The sequence below is a fragment of the Zophobas morio genome, unplaced genomic scaffold (genome assembly GCF_036711695.1).
Source record: "Zophobas morio isolate AGI-343-1 ecotype UQ-CSIRO unplaced genomic scaffold, CSIRO_AGI_Zmor_V1 ptg000021l, whole genome shotgun sequence".
Lineage (NCBI taxonomy): Eukaryota > Metazoa > Arthropoda > Insecta > Coleoptera > Tenebrionidae > Zophobas > Zophobas morio.
In genome coordinates, this window is record NW_026972126.1 from 17,676,747 (window position 1) to 17,700,428 (window position 23,682).

General features: G+C 32.2%; 3 protein-coding genes across 3 annotated transcripts; 2 read left to right on the forward strand and 1 right to left on the reverse strand.

Moving 5' to 3' along the window:
- Positions 1–2,398: 2,398 nt before the first annotated feature.
- LOC135131738 (cytochrome P450 306a1-like) lies at positions 2,399–4,251 on the forward strand. The gene is made up of 3 exons (XM_064059586.1): positions 2,399–2,446; positions 3,236–3,572; positions 4,190–4,251. The coding sequence occupies exons 1-3, from the start codon at positions 2,399–2,401 to the stop codon at positions 4,249–4,251; spliced, it is 447 nt and encodes a 148-aa protein (XP_063915656.1).
- Positions 4,252–5,118: 867 nt separating this feature from the next.
- On the forward strand, positions 5,119–7,010 carry LOC135132200 (cytochrome P450 306a1-like). The gene is made up of 6 exons (XM_064060203.1): positions 5,119–5,227; positions 5,281–5,590; positions 5,640–5,785; positions 5,836–6,038; positions 6,087–6,700; positions 6,747–7,010. Exons 2-6 carry the CDS (start codon positions 5,281–5,283, stop codon positions 6,920–6,922), a joined length of 1,449 nt encoding a protein of 482 aa, XP_063916273.1. The 5' UTR covers positions 5,119–5,227; the 3' UTR covers positions 6,923–7,010.
- A 5,632-nt stretch (positions 7,011–12,642) lies between these two features.
- Positions 12,643–14,469, reverse strand: LOC135132811 (cytochrome P450 306a1-like). Its single transcript, XM_064061014.1, has 6 exons — positions 14,399–14,469; positions 14,035–14,347; positions 13,836–13,984; positions 13,589–13,788; positions 12,926–13,542; positions 12,643–12,876 (listed from the first exon to the last, which is right to left on the reverse strand). The coding sequence occupies exons 2-6, from the start codon at positions 14,345–14,347 to the stop codon at positions 12,701–12,703; spliced, it is 1,455 nt and encodes a 484-aa protein (XP_063917084.1). The 5' UTR covers positions 14,399–14,469; the 3' UTR covers positions 12,643–12,700.
- Between the last annotated feature and the right edge of the window lie 9,213 nt (positions 14,470–23,682).

Genomic DNA, 23,682 nt, shown 5'->3' on the forward strand with positions numbered 1-23,682 from the left:
AAAATTCTTAAACATATAAAAATTCTGAAAAATAAAAAATTTTGCACTCCCAAGAAACTTTAACAATCCAAGAAATTCAAGAAATTTCAGAAACCCAAGAGCCCAAGAAATTCGAGAAAATTAAAAAATCCAGTGGAACAACAAAACCCAAAAAATCCAAGGAATTGAAAAAACTCAAGGAATCCATGATTCTGAAAACTATAAATTGAAAAAAAAAAAAAAGAATGTGGAACCAAATTTTAGTATCTCAAGAAACTCAAAACCAAGAAACTTAAGCAAATTAAGAAATCCAAGAAATTCAAACTTCTTCGAACATATAAACATTCTGGAAAATCAAAAATTTTGAACTCCTAAGTAACTTAAAAAACTCGAGAAATTCAAGAAGCGTTAGAAATCCAAGAAATCGAAAAATTCTCAGAAGTCTAAGAACCCAAGAAGTCTAAGAAAGCCAGGAAATCCAAAAAGACAACGCAACTGAAGAAACCCCGAAAATTAAATAAAATCGAGAAGCCCAAGAACTCCAAGAACCCAAGAAAATCGAGGAATCCAACAAATTCACGAAATCTATATTTCTGAAAATTATCAACACTCTAAAAATCATAATTTTGGAACCAAATTTTAAAGCATCAAGAAACTCAAAACCAAGAAACTTAGCCTCACATACTCAAATAATCCAAGAAATTTAAGAAATCTCGGAAATCTAAGAGCTCAAGAAGTATAAGAAAACCCAGAAATCCAGTGGCACAAGAAATCCCAAGAAACTTAAAATAAAAAAACCAAGCAGTCCAAGAGGTCCAAGGAACCAAGAAATCCAAGGAATCCGAGAAGATTATAAACATTCTAAGAAAATAAAAATTTGGAACAAAATTTTAAAACCTCAAGAACCGTAAGCACACCAAAAATCTAATAAATTCAAAATTCTTAAACATATAAAAATTCTGAAAAATCAAAAATTTTGCACTCCCAAGAAACTTTAATAATCCAAGAAATTCAAGAAATTTCAGAAACCCACGAGCCCAATAAGTACGAGAAAATTAAAAAGTCCAGTGGAACAACAAAACCCAAAAACTCCAAGAAATTCAAAAAACTGAAGAAACCCAAGAGATCCATAAGAAATTGAAAATTGTTAAAAATATAAACATTAATTAAATTTTGAACTCTCAAGAAACTTAAAGAACTCAGATAATCCTAGAAATCCAACTAAGAATTTCAAGAAACCCAAAAAATTTACCGAGACAAGGAAATCCAACTAAATACTCAACAAGACCAAGAAATTCAAAGAACTCAAAAAATTTGAGAGATTCGAGGAATCCAAGAAATCCAAATTTCTGAAAATTATCAACATTCTAAAAATCTTTGAGAACATATTTACAGTTTCTAAATTCTTGTGAAAATTTGACTTTCGTGTATTTGGATGAAACATGGATCTGTCAAAATGGTTCGTCCATTCGTCGCTGGGTGCAATCCCACCAAAATTAAAAGTGAAGGATCAAGGTTTACTATTCTCCACGGGGGTTGTTCAACGGGGTTCTTGGATGGTTGTAACAATTTTTTAAATTCATAAAATAACGATAGAGACTATCATAAAACGATAGACGGGATATTTTTTCAAAATTGGGTGGTTAATCAGCTCATTCCTGCTTTGGTAAAGTTGAACCAAAAAAGTGTGGTGGTTTTAGACAATGCACCGTATCATTCGGTTCAGTTGGATAAACCACCCACTTTTTGTAGTAAAAAACGTGAAATGTAGTAATCGCTCTTTAAACGTAGTGTAGAATTTGACAAAAAATTTTCGAAGAAACAGTTGTGGGATTTAATTAAACCCGTCAGAAACAATAGAAAAAAAAAATTGGTAGACGAGACATTAAGAGAAAGTGGCCATGAAGTTCTTAGATTACTTCTGTACCATTGTCAATATAATCCAATTGAAATGGCGTGGGGATTTTGTAAGAACTATTACAACAAGCATATAAATTCTCAACCTTCATTAAAAAATAGGGTGGAGAATTTAAGGTTTGAGGCGCTTTCTAAATGTAGTCCAAGCATGTGGCAAAATTTTTGTAAACATTGTGCAAAAGTTATTTTGGCAGATTGGGGAAAAAATATGGGAAATCTTTCGCACGAATCTATACCTCCTTTCATTATTTCGCAAGGTGAATCTGATTCAGAATCTGAATTAGAAAATGACGGTGATGATACAGATTTTCACAGCGAAATAATGGAAATGGAGTGAATTGTAGCTTTTCGATATTTTTACGCATCTTTCGTTCTAAATTTACCAAGATAGTATGTGAAAAACTACCTGACGTACAACAAAATAAGTATAATCTAGTTAGATCATCCACGTTGTTATTTTGCACCAAATTTTAAGCATTTTCATTTTTTTTTGTAACTCTTCATGGACCTGGAGAAGGCGTATAGTAACGTTATTATTAACAAGCGTTTGGTTTGGAAGTACTTAGTAAAAGCAAATAAAGATCACTTACGTAAGCATTAGTAATAGCGATATAGAAAAATCATTCAATTTAAGGCCAGAAAAATGTTTCCGAAGAGCTAAACTCATCAAAGCACTAGTGCAAGGTTGTTGTCTTTTACCAGCCCTTTTAGTAATCTTAGAAAAGTGAAAAAAGAAGTTGGAAGATATGGAAATAGGTTGTTCACAAAGGTCGAAATTCCTAGTTCCAAGAAGAGTGGGCGAGCAGAACGAACTGATGATTGAGAATTAAAGATGAGATGCTAAATGTGGCATGCGACAATAGTCGTACGGTGAACCCCCCTTCATATGAAAACAATGTTTAAGTGAAATTTTAGTGTTTGTTCCTTACATATGAAATAAACACTTACAAAGCCGAATAACTGTTTTAAATAGCGTAAAGTTTTATGCTTTCTAAGAAATGGATACCGTTAACTTGGTCATTGCTACTGAAAACTGAAAGTATCGGCAACAATGTTTATATATCTGGCATATTTTTTAACCTTTAATTTAATAAAACATAACGTAACCGAAAAAGTTCAGGGAATTTATATTCTTCTGCATCGAATACCAACAAACTCACTAGATTTTCATGGCCAACCCTACTATATAAAATCGTGAACGGATAATATTCATAAAACTTGTCAAAAATGGGGTCTCAAATTTTTCGAAACGCAATAATATAATTTCAGTTAGTCTTATTGATGCATTTATAACCGAAATGACCAGAAATGGTCCTGACACACTAAGCAACTTCCACAGCTACTTTTTGATTTGTTTGGTGCTGGTACCGAAACCACCGTCCATTCGATTCGGTGGCTTTTACAACACTTGGCACGGTACCAAGAAGCCCAAAGTAAAGTACGTCGGGAACTCTTGAACGTTTTGCAAGAAAAACCTCCTAACATGGACGATTTAGCCAAAGGGGGGTACACGGAAGCAACAATTGCGGAAACAGCCAGAATTAGAAGTATTGTTCCTCTAGGGTTTCCCCGCTATGCCAGGAAAGATTTTTGCGTCGATAATATGAAAATTAAAAAAGGTTCCTTAATCACACCGTTGCAACGCGTTGCTTTGGGCGATTCACATGGATCCCAAAGTATGTGGAAAAACCTGAAGAATTTTGTCCGGACCGATTTTTGGACAACGAAAGGAAATTTTGCAGACATGACATAATTTTTCAGTTTGTCGCAATTGTATGTCAGAAGCTGCAAGTGGAGTGTTGTAGTCCAGACGCGGTAGATTTTTCTTATGAATGCGGCCTGACGTTACAACCTAAGCCACAAAAACTGATGTTTGTGAAGACTGATTAAATAATCACCTCTTGTTTTTTGGTTTTTAACTTTATTAGTTATGTACAAAAGGCGGATAAACAAGTAATAAATATTTCACAGAAAACCATATAATACCAGGTGATTGCGAAATACATGTAAAAAAAAAATGGGGAATAGCTCACAATATGATTATGTCACTGGGTAAAATTCACGGTCATAAGTAGTAGCAGTGTCTAGAAAAAATTATTTGAAATTAAATGTAAATTGTTGTACGCGCCGCTGGACTGTTTTGTGACCTACATAATTACTACAATGAATGGAATAGAGCGAGTCGGATTAAAAATCAAAAAAGTGACTTTATCAGGCATTTATGGTGGAGTTTTCCCATGCAGATTGTGTCGATATGGTAATTGGTGTGGGCGAACATTTGCATGAGTGATAGAAAAACTCCGAGATCATGGTACCTTCAACTTCAAACTCACGATCGTGGCCGTGATAGGATAGAAAGAAGAAGTTGGATTTTCACAGCTTGTAGTGCATCCTACATTAAAAGAATACGGCCACATCCATACCACGTTGACAAAGTATAGGGTTTGGAGCCCGCTAATTGTCCACGTTGTGTAACTCACTTTTTGTCCGATCAAACTCCACATGCTCGTCCACAAATACGATTGCAAGAGACGGTTTTCGATAAATGTGTATCGGTTGTATGAAACAGTTCGTTTGTGGAAATCAACAGTGTCCAGAAATTATCGAAGAGCTTCAACGAGTGAAAGTGGTTTTTACCTATCAACACACCTCTTGCAACGCTCTGACGCCTGTATTGCTAGTCAAGGACAACATTTTCAACATTTCTTGTAAAAAGGTAGTAGCATTCTAAGTTGCTCTTATTTCTGTTCCAATAAACAATCTAAAATCGTTGTGACAAGGACCAAACATCCATCAGAATCAAAATTACCAAAAAACTTTCACATTGACCTTTAATGATGATGAATGAGTAAATGAATGAACGAATGATAAGCAGCAAAAAGTCGGTTTTACTTTTAATTGAAACTGAAAGTGTTTAGGTCGTTTTTATTCGAACGTTTTTCCAACTCTGTTTACAAGGTGGCTCAGTGCCTTCGTATCGAGGGTGGTTCATGGGGGTTTTGCCCCATTCGATTTTTAATTTGTTTTTTCTATATTTCGGCTCTACTAGGGTGGGGGATGCCGTGGTTAAAATATTTGCACTTATTTCGCAGTCACCCTGTATAACCTTTATCATTGAAAACACAAAAACATGTCTGTGTAAAAATATTTCATAAATAATTTAGTATCTTGTTTTTATTATGTAGATAATAGTAACAATTAAAATCGTTATAGAAAACAAACACTTTTGATAAGTTTAATTGACTCTGAACGTGTTTTTGAAAATACGTTATTTCTACGAGTTCCAGTGAAATTTCACCCTTCGTGTTGAAAATTGTTAAATTTAATAAAGGTAACTGTTCTATATATTGTCTTAAAACAAATAAAATTAAACCCCTATTTTAGATGCTTTTGGGTGCATTAGTCACAATATTGATACTTACACTTTTCTTATACATCACTTATCGCAAAAAGCGTCTTCCGGGGCCGTGGAATCTACCAGTTATAGGTTACATTCACAAACTAGATCCCGTAGCCCCTTACTTAACTTTGACAAAACTTGCTCAAAAATACGGACCTGTTTATGGCATTAAACTGGGGATGACGGACGTTGCAGTCGTAGCCGATGGCAAAATATTGAGAAAAATTTTAGCCAAAAATGAAACACTAGAAAGGCCACCTCTGTATATGCTAAATACCGTGTTCCAAGGCAAAGGTAACCCCTTCAGACAAACTCTACTTCAAAGGACTTATTATTATTGTAGGAGTCGTTTACACGAATGGACATGTTTGGAAAAAAAACCGTAAATTGGTTGCCAATTTTTTTAAAATGACAGGAGCGAACAAATTTTCACCAAACAAAAAATCGTGTGAAGCGATGATAGAAAAGTACGTTGACGAATTTATACAAGTGAGTTAATAAGGATTGTTTTCTTATTATATTATAAATTTCATGAACAGGTTGTGAAAACTCAAGGTGACTGTATTCCACTAGATCCTTGGGAACTTGTAACTCGTTACGTAACTAGTGTGGCTAGTACTTTACTTCAAGGCAAACCTTTTTCTTGGGACGATGAGAATTTTCTAGTTCTACGAAAAAATCTGGATGTAGTTGGTGAACTATCGGCTCCCGGAACTCCTTTAAATTTTCTACCCATTTTACGGTGTGCTAAAAATTTACCAAATAACAAATTATTGACTATTTCTTCCAGGTTTTTACCACAGTTCAAACAAAGCGTAAATTCACTCAAAGACGCCCTTCGTAAAATTCGTGAAATTCAGAGCAAACTGATAGATGATTGTAGAAAATCCACCCCCGAATTTCCTTCAAATTTTATCGAGATATATCTCTTGCAAATCTCTAAAGACACCAAAGACATATACGATCTTGACCAGCTGCCGTACCTCGTCTACGATCTCTACATGGGTTTTACCACAGCGCCTATAAGTTACATAATGTGGATTTTCCTACACATGGCGCAGCACGAAGATGTCCAAGACAAAGTTCGTCAAGAGCTTCTTGAGGTCGGGCAAGGTAAAAAGATCGAAATGAACGACCTCGCGAATCTACATTATACTAAAGCAACTATCGCCGAAGTTGGTAGAATTAGTACCACAGGACCACTCGGATTTCCTCGCTATACTTCCGAGGATATTTGTGTTGAAGGTTTTCACATTGCGAAAGGTACAACGATAATGCCATTACTATGGGCAATCCATATGGATCCTAACGTGTGGAAAAACCCTGAAGAATTTCGTCCTGAAAGGTTTTTGACCGACGATGGAAAGTTCTACAAACCGGAAGCGTTTGTTCCTTTTCAGATTGGTAAGATCAATTTGCACCGTAACAAAAAATGTAAATATTTTTCAAGGGAAAAGGATGTGTGTTGGGGACGAAATGACAACAATGATGGCATCCGTGTTGGTCGCAAGGGTTGTGCAAAATTTTAAACTAGGGTGTGTGGATTCGTCACCAATAGATTTTACAGGTGTTTGTGGAATTACATTCAATTCTAAACCACAGGAAATACTTTTTACGAAGATATAGGTCTTAAAACAGTAAATCGTACACTGCTCTTTTGAACGTACTGTATCTTATTCAATAAAATATTAGCAATAAAACTTTAACTACACAATTTGTTTTTATGTGTGAACAATACAAACTGTCGTCCCTTTTTGCAGTCTAAATTTTCACAAAAACAGCGTTCTGGCACTAACGACAATCCGCAGAATCCTGAAAAATCAATCGGACTGCATTGCTATCTGTGGTTGATCTTCCTGCTCTAAACCCTCCTTGATATTCTCCTACTGTTTGCGTGGTGAATTCTCTCATTCTAGTTCTTATGATCACCACTTTTGGCTGTTGTTCTTCCACCGTCTTGTCATTTAGTAGGTCTTCAAAATATTCCACCCATCTATCTAGTTTTTCTACTGTGTCTCTAATCAGTTGTCCTTCTTTATTACTCCCTCAGTATACCGTTCTCGTGCTCGCGATCTGTCTTGTCTTCCTGACTTCTTGGTAGAAGTTTTGTATCTCTTTGTTTAGGTAGTCTTTTTCTATTGCATTCTCTCTTTTTCCGTCTACATATTTGTTTGGCTATTTTGCTTTTTACTTCCCGAGCCTAAGCAAATGAAGTATTGTAATCGAGTCCGTCGGCCGACTCTCTACTTTTACGTTTTCTCGATCTTTCATGACCCCTAGAAGACGAAGAAATAGGTCTCCCATTTCCGTCTGTCTGTCCGTCTGTCCGTCCGTCTGTCCGTCCGTCTGTCCGTCCGTCTGTCCGTCTGTCCGTCTGTGCGTCTGTCCGTCTGTCCGTCTGTCCGTCTGTCCGTCTGTCCGTCTGTCCGTCTGCCGTCCCGGATTTTTATTAGATAATCTCCGAAAGTACTCGACCGATTGTTGTGAAATTTTGTACTTATATTAAGAATATCATGTAGATGGTAAAACGCTAACCAAAATTTGTCTAATCATCCCCACCACTAATGCGATGACGTCACTTCAAAATTGTACATAGTAAATGGGTTTTCAATTGTATAAAATAACATAGTCCTACACATGTAGTTTACAACTCCGAATCGACTTTTCACCCTAAACGTCCAGATTTTTGGAAAAAAAATCAAAATTATAAAACAACATTTTGAAATTTAATTTTTAATCTGCTAACCAGAATGCTTTGAAATGTTGCAGATGTTTTAAGGCTATAAAGAGCATCATAAATCTTTAGTCAAAAATATTTGCTTATCCCCTCCAAAAACTTGATGACGTCAGCTCGAAAGTTTGCCAAATAAATCATATCTAAAATATACAAAATATGGTGAGTCTCTTTTTGTGATTTATCATTCCATTCAAATTTTTTCGATTTGCATATACAGGGTAACTCAAAAAAATTAATGAATGCGTAAATTTATTGTATTGATTTAATCAGGAACTACAAAACCGAATGCTTTGAAATCTTGCAGATGTTTTAAGGTTATAAAGAGCATAATAAATTTTTAGTCAAAATATATTTGGTTATCTTCTACAAAAAACTGATGACGTCAGCTCAAAAGTTTGCCGAATAAATCGTATCTAAAATGTACAAAATATGATGAGTCTGTACTTGTGATTTATCATTCCATTCATATTTTTGGATTTGCATATGCAGGGTGACTCAAAAAAATTAATGAATGCGTGAATTTATTTTATCGATTTAATCAGGAATTACAAAACCGAATGCTTTGAAATCTTGGGAATATTTTAAAGTTATTATAAGCATGGTAAACTTTTGTTCAAAATGTATTTGTTCATCCCTCCTAAAAAAATTGATGACGTTACCCTTAAATTTTGCTGAATAAATCCTATCTAAAATGCAAAAAATATGATGAGTTTGTACTTGTGATTTATCATTCCATTCATATTTTTTAGATTTTCTTAAAAGGTGGTTCAAAAAAATTAATGAAGTCAATTTATTTTATTGATTAAATTAAAGGCAACACTTATTATTAGTATTACACCCCAACCAACCCAATTTGGTAAACACAAAATTTGTTAAAGGAAAAACTCGGTTGAAACATAAGGGTAGCACGCTTATTTACATCGACTTTAACATTACAGACCTGCATTTGTTTTATGCGCTCACTTGGTTCCGCGAATGTGGAATAGACATGTTTATAACCAACCAATTGTGAATTTCACCGTCAAGAATTAAAATAAAACATAAAACCCAATGTTTTATATAATAAGCGGAAGTCGAAGCAATAAAACCGATGGTCGTTTTGTTTACAGTTTCTCTGTTTGACTCTCACGTATGCTGTTACGCTTGTCATCTTAAATTAAGAATGTTTATACATAAACGATTTTCAGTTGCCCCTCATATTACTAGACAGCGGATTTCTGTCGTGCTACGTCACGATTATAGGGGGGGACGTGCTGGATCGCCGGGTGATAGATAATCACTGAATTTAATCGGTACTAATTCCATAAATATAATTAACGATTTATTAATCAAACGGCTAAGTAAATGAGAACGGGAATTAACAGCAGAGTGCAACGAAACAGCGTTATTCTAATCTCAAATAAACGAAGTGCAGTCCGCAACCGCAATGAATTCGCATCCCGTACGAGCCGTACCGAGTTTGGCCTTGCCTAGCCCGACAGAAATCCGCTCTCTAGATATTACACACCGGCGCCGTATACGTGAGTAAATTGTTTCGTTATTTTATTGATTACATATAAGAAATCAATATTCAAAACGACCCAATTCATTTTCCCGAAAATTTGGGAATACAATAATTTTATTCTTAGTATTACACTACATCTATCCCAACTGATATACGTGTCCTTGCAAAAATGTTGATGACGTCATCACAATTTTTTTTTAAATTCCCACTACAAAAGTGTAATGAGAAAAAAAAACACAATAGGCATGCAGTCGTCAAGTTTCCGACAGCGAGGGAAGTACTGTCTAAACTCTTTAGACCAATTTTTTCTTCATAATCTTTCATTTTTTGATTTGATCTTTTCCTATTGTAATCGAGTCCGTCGGCCGACTCTCTACTTTTACGTTTTCTCGATCTTTCATGACCCCTAGAAGACGAAGAAATAGGTCTCCCATTTCCGTCTGTCTGTCCGTCTGTCTGTCCGTCTGTCCGTCTGTCCGTCTGTCTGCCGTCCCGGATTTTTATTAGACAGATAATCTCCGAAAGTACTGGACCGATTGTTACGAAATTTTGTACTTATATTAGGTATATCATGTAGATGGTAAAACGCTAACCAAAATTTGTCTAATCATCCCCACCACTAATACGACGACGTCACTTCAAAATTGTACATAGTAAATGGGTCTTAAATTGTATAAAATAACATAATCCTATACATGTCGTTTACGACTCCGAATTGAGTTTTTACCCGAAACGTCCAGATTTTTGGAAAAAAAATCTAAATTATAAAAAAACATTTTCCAATTTAATTTTGAATCTGCTAACCCGAATATTTTGAAATGTTGCAGATGTTTTAAGGCTCTAAAGAGCATCATAAATCTTTAGTCAAAATATATTTGGTTATCCCCTCCAAAAACTTGATGACGTCAGCTCAAAAGTTTGCCGAATAAATCCTATCTAAAATGTACAAAATATGATGCGTCTGTACTTGTGATACATCACTCCATTCATATTTTTTGGAATTGCATATACAGGGTGACTCAAGAAAATTAATGAATGCGCAAAATTTATTTTATTTATTTACTCAGGAACTACAAAACCGAATGCTTTGAAATCTTGAAGATGTTTTAAAATTATCATAAGCATGGTAAATTTTTGATCAAAATGTATTTGGTCGTCCCCCCTAAAAAATTTATGACGTCACCACAAAATTTTGCTGAATAAATCCTATCTAAAATGTAGAAAATATGATGAGTCTGTACTTGTGATTTACCATTCCATCCAAATTTTTTCGATTTGCATATACAGGGTGACTGAAAAAATTAATGAATGCGTCAATTTATTTTATTAATTTAATCAGGAATTACAGAACCGAATGCTGTGAAATCTTGGAGATATTTTAAAGTTATCATAAGTATGGTAAATTTTTTATCAAAATTTATTTGCTCATCCCCCCCTAAAAAAATTGATGACGTCACCCTAAAATTTGGTGAATAAATCCTATATAAAATGTGAAAAATATGATGAGTCTGTACTTGTGATTTATCATTCCATTCATATTTTTTCGATTTGCATATATAGGGTGACTGAAAAAAATTAATGAATGCGTGAATTTATTTTATTGATTTAATCAGGAATTACAAAACCGAATGCTTTGAAATCTTGGAGATATTTTAAAGTTATTATAAGCATGGTAAACTTTTGTTCAAAATGTATTTGTTCATCCCCCCTAAAAAAATTGATGACGTCACCACAAAATTTTACTGAATAAATCCTATCTAAAATGCAAAAAATATGATGAGTTTGTATTTGTGATTTATCATTCCATTCATATTTTTTAGATTTGCTTAAGAGGTGGCTCAAAAAAATTAATGAAGTCAATTTATTTTATTGATTAAATTAAAGGCAACACTTATTATTAGTATTACACCCCAACCAACCCAATTTGGTAAACACAAAATTTGTTAAAGGAAAAACTCGGTTGAAACATAAGGGTAGCACGCTTATTTACATCGACTTTAACATTACAGACCTGCATTTGTTTTATGCGCTCACTTGGTTCCGCGAATGTGGTATAGACATGTTTATAATCAACCAATTGTGAATTCCACCGTCAAAAGTTAAAATAAAACCCAACGTTTTATATAATAAGCGGAAGTCGAAGCAATAAAACCGATGGTCGTTTTGTTTACAGTTTCTCTGTTTGACTCTTACGTATGCTGTTACGCTTGTCATCTTAAATTAAGAATGTTTATACATAAACGATTTTCAGTTGCCTCTCATATTACACACCGGCGCCGTATACGTGAGTAAATTGTTTCGTTATTTTATTGATTATAACAAATCAATATTCAAAACGACCCAATTCATTTCCCCGAAAATTTGGGAATACAATAATTTTATTCTTAGTATTACACTACATCTATCCAAGTGATATACGTGTCTTTGCAAAAATGTTGATGACGTCATCGCAAGTTTTTTTTCAATTCCCACTACAAAAATGTAATGAAAAAAAAAACACAATAGGCATGCAGTCGTCAAGTTTCCGACAGCGAGGGAAGTACTGTCTAAACTCTTTAGACCAATTTTTTGCATTATTTTCAGTTTATCTTGGATGCTGTTCAATTCCACCACAGCAATTCCCTCCTTCAACTCCCTTACTGTGCTTACTTCTACCCTTACTCCCAATTCTTTGTACATAAAATTTTTCATTGCCTCTCTTAAAATGCTCTGTTTGTTTTCATTTATTTTAATACCTTGTAATATTACATTTTTCTTCCTCTTTTCCTTTTCTAGCTTTTCTATTCTCTCTTTGGCAGCTATTTATTTCTGTTTTTAGCCCATCCAGTTCTCTTGCCATTTTCTCATTAGATTCTTTTAGTTGTCTTATTTCTTCCTTATATTGTTCTTGGGTTTGTGCCATCTCACTTATTTCTTTTCTCACTTCCTTTATTTCTTATATAACGCTCAAATAACACATAATATTAAAATAATAGACTAACAAAATCTGACTTTTATGTGCAAATGTTAACTTCAAAGTGAACAAATTTTTAACAAATGTCCCAAACATCCTTGAGAAGAGATGGTAAATCAAAATTTCGCTTATAAATATACACTATATTATACTACGAAATATTAAATTTATTACTGTCATGTAAACCAGTAAACAAAATGTAATTACATATCATATCTTCACAAACACCAGTTTTTGTGGTTTAGGCAACAACGATAACCCGCATTCATAGGAAAAATCTACAGGGCCTGAACCACAACACTCAATTTTCACCTTCTGTAACACAGTTGCGACAAACTGGAACATCATCATATTAGCTAGATGTTTTCCCACACACATTCTTTTGCCTGAAAGTGACCAAGTAATTATTTGAAGTTCGTGTAAGTGTTGATTTACCAGCTTGAAAGGGAACGAGTGACTCATGTTTGCAAAACTTCCCTTCGCCGTCCAAAAATCGATCGGGACTAAATTCTTCCGGTTTTTCCCACACTTTAGGATCCATGTGAATCGCCCAAAGCAACGGTATGATTAAGGAATCTTTTTTGATTGTCATGTTATCGACGCAAAAATCTTCTGTGGCATAACGTGGAAACCCTAGAGGAACAAGAGTTCTAATTCTGGCTATTTCCGCAATGGTTGCTTTCATGTACCCCAGTTTGGCTAAATCGCCCGTATCAGGCGGTTCTCCTTGCAAAACTTGCAAAAGTTCCCGACGTACTTTACTTTGAACTTCCTGGTACCGTGCCAAGTATAGTAAAAGCCACCGAATCGAATGGACGGTAGTTTCGGTAGAAGCAGCAAACAAATCAAACAGTAGTTGCTTCAGCTGCTCAGCATTGTAAATTTCGTCGGACCCATTTCTGGCCATTTCTGTCAGAAATGTGTCAATAAGACTTGTATTGTTTTTAGAAAAATTGGAGACACCTGTGTTAACAAATTTTTCTTGAGTATGGCGAATCTTTTCCATCGTTTGTTTGAACACGTTTTTCATTTTGCGATATTGTGGTAGGAATCTAAAATTACGTATTTATGTAGCTGTAAAGATTTTTGGCAACTTACTGCGCAAACGGCAAGAAGTTCAAACGACTACAAAACGTCATTTTCGATACGTCGTCTATATTACTTGACAAATCTATTTGTGTGTTTTCGTCACGGCTGAATGATGTACCCAACAACAAGGTATGAACGATGGTACTTACGTAATTTCCTACAGCTTCTGATGGGTCCAGAAGGGTACGATCACCTCGGCTGTGAATATCCTAATTAAGGGAACAAAATGTGTCTTACTTTGTATCTGAAAGCTTACTTGGACAAAGTTCTCAGCCGATTTTCGTATTAGTTGTTCCAGAGTGCTTTTGTTAGTTGCAGTTTTGGTGGCACCTACCGTTCTTAGGAAATCAGCGACAAATTTGCGCTGATTTTTCCACATATGGAGGGGCCAACAGCATGTAAGACCTAAGGCGTAATTAATTATCTAGTCGTTGCAGATTTATTCATATGCAAACCTTTTTCTCCAAACATCATCTGAAACGTTAGAAGTGGCGGTCTTGCTAAAACTTGATCCTTCAATAAGACCTTTTTCAGTAATTTCGCTTCAGCAATAACCACTGTATTTGTTAGTCCTAGTTTTATGGTGTAGATGGGGCCATATTTTTCAGCAAGTTGCATTAAATCCAAATTGGGTGTTTTTTTATCCAGCTTATACAGATACCCTATTAAGGGTAAATTCCAAGGTCCTGGAGGATACTTTCGGGAATCAAAGGAGAAGTAAAAGCAAATTACGATTATTACGACTACAATTAACATGATTACTGGCATCTACAACCAAAAATGTATTCTTTTAATTTATATGTCCATGTTACTACTTACTGTTCTTGTTTAGTACGGAAAAACGAAAACAAGAATGTGAGTTTGATGAATCAGATAAATTAAATTAATTTATGCATCGTTATAAAGTGCAAATTTAAATAACTTGCAACGTATGACGCAAATTAATTTTTCTATTTGTTATCATCAACAGTGATAATGTACATTTTGTAATTATTATTATCAGTTATTTCGATTTTTCGTTTTAATGGATCATATCTTCTGATGTATACTTTTTGAAACGAGTTAACAATTAAAATTTGCGTATGTTTGAACCAAAATATATTTTTAAACGATCCTGCTGTAAATGCAATTTCCAGGTAGACGTTTAGTTTAATGAAAATTACTTGTGATAATTTATACATGGAAAAACACTTCCTTGTGCTACAAATTACAACCGACATTTGTCACTGTTCAAAGTCTATTTGTGTTATTTTCGTCGCGGTTTAATCAAACATGCAGTCTCAATGTGCATTCTTTCAAAAAAAAAATTGGTCTAAAGAGAGTCTGCATGCCTATTGTGTTTTTTTTCTCATTACATTTTTGTAGTGGGAATTTAAAAAAAAATTGCGATGACGTCATCAACGTTTTTGCAAGGACACGTATATCAGTTGGGATAGATGTAGTGTAATACTAAGAATAAGATTATTGTGTTCCCAAATTTTCGGAAAAATGAATTGGGTCGTTTTAAATATTGATTTGTAATAACAGACGGACAGACGGACAGACGGACAGACGGACAGATGGAGAGACACACGGAAATGGGAAACCTATTTCTTCGTCTTCTAGGGGTCATTAAAGATCGAGAAAACGTAAAAGTAGAGAGTCGGCCGACGGACTCGATTACAATACTTCCTTTGCTTACGCTCGGGAAGTAAAAATTTGAATGGAATGATAAATCACAAGAAAAGACTCACCATATTTTGTACATTTTAGATAGGATTTATTCAGCAAAATTTTGTGGTGACGTCATAATTTTTTTAGGGGGGACGACCAAATACATTTTGATCAAAAATTTACCATGCATAATTTTTTTGAGTCACCCTGTATATGCAAATCCAAACAATATGAATGGAGTGATATATCACAAGTACAGACGCATCATATTTTGCACATTTTAGATAGGATTTATTTGGCAAACTTTTGAGCTGACGTCATCAAGTTTTTGGAGGGGATAACCAAATATATTTTGAGTAAAGATTTATGATGCTCTTTATAGCCTTAGAACATCTGCAACATTTCAAAACATTCGGGTTAGCAGATTCAAAATTAAATTGGAAAATGTTGTTTTATAATTTTGATTTTTTTTTCCAAAAATCTGGACGTTTCGGGCGTATCCTATTAAGGGTAAATTCCAAGGTCCTGGAGAATAATACTTCTGAGAATCAAAATTGAAGAAAAAATAAATTACCATCACCACGAAGACAATTAACATTATTGGTGCCATTTCCAATAAAAAATGTATTTTGTAGTTTTCTGAAACAAAGATTGGCATATTGTTTACACCAATGTATTGATACATGTTTATACTTAATGTTTCTATTAAATGCAGAAAATGGAAAACTTTAATTGTAATTATTAGAGAGCGGATTTTATGAAATTTGCATATCTTTTATTTTTTGCATATAAGTCTTGATATTTAATATGTGAACGAATCATGCTAATTAAAAATGAATACAGCTATAAAAAAATTGCATATTTGCATATATTTGCCTTCTGCTGCATATTTCACGTAACGGGTGCATATTTTGCATTTTTATCAATTTTTTGTGCTAATTTGAAAAAAAAAATGATTATCATTCTATCGGCATTTATCTAGCAGGCCAAAATTTCATAAATCATATTGCAAATATTGTCCTGAGTTTCAAATAACTAGGAGAGGTCTGGGTTTTATGGTAGTTTGGAGAAACCACTGGGTGTTAAGCCACCTTTCCAGGTATATTCGGACCCTAATTACTTTTGGAAATACCGTTCGTTCCCAATATTTTTATTCGTTACTTAAATGTATTAATGGTATGTTGTATGGTGGTCGAAGGGACGTTATCCTATTATTTTTCATCCTGAGTTTGCATTGAAAGCATTTAAAGCGATACAGGTGTGTCAATATGATCACTCAAATTAATTTATGGATTAAACCTTTTCCTGAACTTATTCTTCAAGAAGGAACTGTGTTTTGTCGCTCCTGCTCTAAACCGATAAGTATTTTTACGTCTGTGGTCGTAGTACGCATTTTTGCTATTTACAAATACATACTTTAGAATCACCGGAAATACTTTTTATTAGAATATTTCGAAAAATATTTAAAAATAAATTGTTGCTAAAATAGTAAATAGTTGATTACTACTATTTTTTAATTCGTTCTGTTTGCCTATATTTATATTTTAGTATAAAAACATTATCTTTAAAAATGTGATTTATGTGCCAGTGAGATCTAATTAAACACTTTACAATGTGATTTATGTATTTTTTTTTTTAATAAAAGGTAAGCACGGGAAACCTGTATTTGTAATTTGTAAATAAATTTAGCTCGGTTATTACCCTTTTTTTTTAATTTTTGGAGCATATGCTCTGCATATATTAAGAAAGTTACTGCATATTTACATAAATTTGATGCATATCATATGATCATATTTCCCAAAATTTTGCTGCATATTTTCTGCTCTCTAGTAATTATGTATATAATCATGTTAATTCATGCATCGTTATAAAGTGGTTTTCATACTGGAAGTTTAATTAACTTGTTAGTGTGACTGCTGACAATTTATATTTCTATTTTTTTTTTTCATTACTTTGATTTTTCGTTTCAATTGGAACAAATCTTCTGATTTATAGAATTTTTATTTTTATATATTACGTTTACATAACGTTTACAATATAAAATTGAAAAAATTGAATCATCATAAATTATATGTTTCAAAGTGCGCCTAATAGTAAACATGTTTATGATATATTGATACACAGATCATGTATCCAAGGTGATCGTCATTCGATGCAAATTGATAACATATACATACATAATAAGTAACACATATTTAATAAAAAAATAGACGAACGACATCGGACTTCCTAAACCCTGCCTGACCGTCTGGTAACAAACCCCTTGCTTCCATTTCCTTTCGTAACCTCTCATCTTGTATCTTTACGTATATCTTGTGCGCCGTATTAAGCAAGGTGATCCCTCGGTAGTTCTTCACATCACTTTTTTGCCCCTTTTTAAATAATGGGATTATTATACCTTCTCTCCACTGCCGAGAAAGCCCTTTTTCCCTTCCAAACTCCATCTACCACTTCCCATATCCTTTCTTTCACTCCTTCTGTCCCGAACATCCACGCTTCGTTCTGGATTCCATCCCCTCCTGGTGCCTTTCCTCTTTTCAGTCTTCCAATCTGTCTTCCTATTTCATCTTCTGTTATTTCCGAACCTCTCCACATTTCTTCCGTCGTTGTGATTCCTTTATTTATTTCGCAGCATTTTTCCTCACAACATCCCGATTTAAGTAACCTTCTTCCCTTCCCCTGTTAATTTTCCATTTTCTTAATTTTTCCCTTGCTTTTCTCTTCAACTCACTACATTCTCCGTTCCATCCATTATTCCTCTCTTGCCATATGTATTTTTTTCCGTAGCTTCTACAATTAAGTTGATAAGTTCTGCTATCATAGCTTCTAGATCTTCTTTTACTTCGAATTTCTTTTTTCCTAGTCTACTTCTGTATCTTTGAATTCCCTCTTCATTCCATATTTTTGTTTATATTTCCTTTCTTTCGTTTCTTCTGTCTTGTTTTTCGTACTCTTTACCATCGATTCTTATACAGTTGTATTACTTTCTTCATTAGTCCGTTTTTATTATTATTTCCCTTTTCCAATTCTTGTATTTCTTTCTGAATTCCCATTACTATTCCCCCGCTTGCTCTCCCCTTTTTCTTTTCCTTTGTCGCCCCTTGACACTCCCCTACATATTCTTGTGGTAGTGTTTCTTCAAATTTCTCTCAGTTTTCTCTTTGTACCCATGTCTCTACTAGCCCCACCACATCAAATTTTTCCACGTAGTCCCAGAACTCTTTTTCCTTTTTTCGCAACCCTTGAACATTCCAAAACAGTAACTTCACCCCCTTTTTCTCCTAATTTTGTACCAGCTTCCCTTTTTTCCGCTTCCCCTATCTGCATCCTTTATTCCTTTGCCTTGTTTCCTTCCATTTTTCCTCCTTTTCTTCCTTTTCTTTTAGCTCTTTACTAAAAACTTTCTACATTCTTGAGTCTGCCCTCTTCTTAATTCCATTCAAAATTTCTGCCATCTACATCATTCTATATCCCATTCTAACCATTTTTCCTTTATTTCTCTCTTTTGTTGCCTCATCACTTATTTTGATTTGAATCTCTCTTTCCGTTTTCGGCAGATCATCATTTATGTAAATTGACGACCCTTTCCATTTCTCATTTTCTGGATTAATCAATTTTTTGTTTTTCCCATTTCTCGATTTGTCGACTTTTCAGTTTTTCAGTTCTTCAGTTTTCCAGTTCTTGAGTTTTTCGAATTTTCAGGTTTTTGAGTTTTCAGTTCTTCGTTTTTCTTAAATTTTCGATTTTTTACTTCGATTTTTCAACTTTTCGATCTCTAGATTTTTCAGTTTTAAAAATTTTCAATTTTTCGTTTCTTCAATTTTTCTCCCATTTTTCAATTTTCCGATATTTCAGTTTTGGGATTTTTCAAATATTTCGATTTTTCAATTTCTGAAATTTTTGGTTTTCCGAGTTTTAAATTCTAGATTTTGAATTTTTCAGGTTTTGAAGTTCAATTTCTCGATTCTCAATTTTTCGATACTTTAATTTTTCAATTTTTAAAATTTTTGATTTCTCGCTCTTCAATTTTTCGATTTGTCGTCTTTGATTTCTAGATTTTTCAGTTTTTCGATATTTCAGTTTTGGGATTTTTACTATTTCGATACTTCAATTTTTGATTTCCCAATTTTTACTTTTTCGATTTTTCAAATTTTCAGTTCTTAAATTATAGATAATTAAATTTTTCGCGTTTCTGCTTCGATTTGAGGATTTTTCCGTTTCCCCATTTTTCGATTTTCGATTTTTTTTATTTTAAATTTTAAAATTTTTCAAATTTTAAGTTCTCAAATTTTTGATCTTGGTTTGCAATATTTTTGATTTTTTTACTTTTGTAGTTTTCGATTTCTGCATTTTAAGTTCTTCAATTACTCAGTTTGTTGATATTGCCGTTTGGGGTGTGTTAATTTTTCGATTTCTCAATTTTTGAGGTTTCTAAATTTTTAATTTTTTGATTTCTCGTTTTCTCGATTAGTCAATTTTTTGTTTTTCCCATTTTCGATTTTTAGACTTTTCAATGCTTCGATTTTTCAGTATCCATTTTTGTTATTCAAATTTTGATTTTTAAAATTTTCGATTTTTCGACTTCGATCTCTCGATTTTTCAATTTTTAGGTTTTTTTCAGTTTTTTTGATTCATCAGTTTTTGGTTTATTTTGCAATTTTTACATATTTCAGTTTTGAGAGTTTTCTGAATTTCGATTCTTCAATTTTTCAATTTCTCAGTTTTAACGTTTTCGATTTTTCAAATTTTCAGTTCATAATTTTAAATATTCCAATTTTTGAAGTTCTCGATTTTTCCGTTTCTCAATTTTTCGATTTATCTTCTTTTTTAATTTTTCAATTTTTAATTTTCAATTTTTTGATCGAATCGAAAAGCCGAAAAGTCGAAAACCCGAAAAAACGAAAAATCGAAACTTCTAAAAATTCAAGAACTGAAACATCAAAAAATCGGAACTTCAAAAAATCGAGAAATCGAACGATCTAAAAACTGAAACATTGGAATATCGGTAAATCGAAAATTGGGAAATCAAAATATTTTAAAAATATATAGAAAAACTGAAAAATCGAAAATTTCAAAAATTGAAAAACTAAAACCAAAAATCAAGAATTTTAAAAATCAAACACATAGAAAGATCTAGAATAGAAACATAAAAAAAATGAAAAATTGAAAAATCCAGAATTTGAAAATTTTCCAAAATGGAAATGTTTCGGAATTGAAAAATTGAAAATAAATTCTCGATTTCTCGACTTTTCAATTTTTCAGTTTCTCAGTTTTTCGAATTTTCAGGTTTTTGAGTTTTCAGTTCTTCGTTTTTCTTAAATTTTCGATTTTTTTGCTTCGATTTTTAAACTTTTTGATCTCTAGATTTTTCAGCTTTGAAATTTTCAATTTTTCATCTCTTCAATTTTTCTGCCATGTTTCAATTTTTCGATATTTCAGTTTGGGATTTTTCAGATATTTCGATTTTTTAATTTCTGAAATATTTGATTTTCCGAGCTTTAAATTCTAGATTTTTAATTTTTCGGTTTTTTAAGTTCGGTTTCTCGATTCTCAATTTTTCGATACTCTAATTTTTCGATTTTTTAAATTTTCGATTTTTCGTCTTTGATTTCTAGATTTTTCAGTTTTTCGATATTTCAGTTTTGGGATTTTCACTATTTCGGTTCTTCAATTTCTGATTTCTCAATTTTGACTTTTTCGATTTTTCAAATTTTCAGTTCTTAAATTATAGACAATTAAATTTTTCGCGTTTCTGCTTCGATTTGGGGATTTGTCCGTTTCCCCATTTTTCGATTTTCGATTTTTTTTATTTTAAATTTTTAAATTTTTCAAATTTTTAATTCTCGATTTTTTGATCTTGGTTTGCAATTTTTTTGATTTTTTTACTTTTGTAGTTTTCGATTTCTGGGTTTTCAGTTCTTCAATTACTCAATTTGTTGATATTGCCGTTTTGGGTGTGTTAAATTTTTCGATTTCTTAATTTTTGATGTTTCTAAATTTTTAATTTTTTGATTTCTCGTTTTCTCGATTAGTCAATTTTTTGTTTTTCCCATATTCGATTTTTAGACTTTTCAATGCTTGGATTTTTCAGTCTCCATTTTTATTATTCAAATTCTGATTTTTAAAATTTTCGATTTTTCGACTTCGATCTCTCGATTTTTCAATTTTGAGATTTTTCAGTTTTTTTGATTCATCAATTTTTGTTTTATTTTGCAATTTTTACATATTTCAGTTTTGAGAGTTTTCTGAATTTCGATTCTCCAGTTTTCAGTTTCTCAGTTTTGACGTTTTCGATTTTTCAAATTTTCAGTTTATAATTTTAAATATTTCAATTTTTGAAGTTCTCGATTTTTCCATTTCTCAATTTTTCGATTCATCTTTTTTTTTAATTTTTCAATTTCAAATTTTCAATTTTTTGATCGAATCGAAAAGCCGAAAAGTCGAAAAACCGAAAAAACGAAAAATCGAAACTTCGAAAAATTCAAAAACTCAAAAATCAAAAAATCGGAACTTCAAAAAATCGAGAAATCGAACGATCTAAAAACTGAAACATTGGAATATCGGTAAATCGAAAATTGGGAAATCAAAATATTTTAAAAACATATAGAAAAACTGAAAAATCGAAAACTTTAAAAATTGAAAAACTAAATCCAAAAATCAAGGATCATAAAAATCAAAAAAATAGAAAGATCTAGAATAGAAACATAAAAAAATGAAAAATTGAAAAATCCAGAATTTGAAAATTTTCCAAAATGGAAATGTTCTCGAATTGAAAAATTGAAAAAAAATTCTCGATTTCTCGACTTTTCAGTTTTTCAGTTCTTCAGTTTTTCGAATTTTCAGGTTTTTGAGTTCCAAGTTCTTCGTTTTTCTTAAATTTTTGATTTTTTTACTTCGCTTTTTCAACTTTTCGATCTCTAGATTTTTCGGTTTTAAAAATTTTCAATTTTTCGTTTCTTCAATTTTTCTCCCATGTTTCAATTTTCCGATATTTCAGTTTTGGGATTTTTCAAATATTTCGATTTTTCAATTTCTGAAATATTTGGTTTTCCGAGTTTTAAATTCTAGATTTTGAATTTTTCGGTTTTTGAAGTTCAATTTCTCGATTCTCAATTTTTGGATACTTTAATTTTTCAATTTTGAAAATTTTTGAATTCTCGCTCTTCAATTTTTCGATTTTTTAAATTTTCGATTTTTCGTCTTTGATTTCTAGATTTTTCAGTTTTTCGATATGTCAGTTTTGGGATTTTCACTATTTCGATTCTTCAATTTTTGATTTCTCAATTTTGACTTTTTCGATTTTTCAAATTTTCAGTTCTTAAATTATAGATAATTAAATTTTTCGCGTTTCTGCTTCGATTTGGGGATTTGTCCGTTTCCCCATTTTTCGATTTTCGATTTTTTTTATTTTAAATTTTTAAATTTTTCAAATTTTTAGTTCTCGATTTTTTGATCTTGGTTTGCAATTTTTTTGATTTTTTTACTTTTGTAGTTTTCGATTTCTGGGTTTTCAGTTCTTCAATTACTCAATTTGTTGATATTGCCGTTTTGGGTGTGTTAAATTTTTCGATTTCTTAATTTTTGACGTTTCTAAATTTTTAATTTTTTGATCTCTAGTTTTCTCGATTAGTCAATTTTTTGTTTTTCCCATATTCGATTTTTAGACTTTTCAATGCTTGGATTTTTCAGTCTCCATTTTTATTATTCAAATTCTGATTTTTAAAATTTTCGATTTTTCGACTTCGATCTCTCAATTTTTCAATTTTGAGATTTTTCAGTTTTTTTGATTGATCAATTTTTGGTTTATTTTGCAATTTTTCCATGTTTCAGTTTTGAGAGTTTTCTGAATTTCGATTCTCCAATTTTTCAATTTCTCAGTTTTGACGTTTTCGATTTTTCAAATTTTCAGTTTATAATTTTAAATATTTCAAATTTTGAAGTTCTCGATTTTTCCATTTCTCGATTTTTCGATTTATCTTTTTTTTTTTAATTTTTCAATTTTTAATTTTCAATTTTTTGATCGAATCGAAAAGCCGAAAAGTCGAAAAACCGAAAAAACGAAAAATTGAAACTCCGAATTCAAAAATTGTAACATCAAAAACTCGGAACTTCAAAAAATCGAGAAATCGAACGATCTAAAAACTGAAACATTGGAGTATCGGGAAATCGAGAATTGGGAAATCAAAATATTTTAAAAATATATAGAAAAACTGAAAAATCGAAAACTTTAAAAATTGAAAAACTAAATCCAAAAATCAAGACTTTTAAAAATCAAAAAAATAGAAAGATCTAGAATAGAAACATAAAAAAAATGAAAAATTGAAAAATCCAGAATTTGAAAATTTTCCGAAATGGAAATGTTCCGGAATTGAAAAATTGAAAAAAAAATGTCGATTTCTCGACTTTTCAATTTTTCGTTTCTTCAATTTTTCTCCCATGTTTAAATTTTT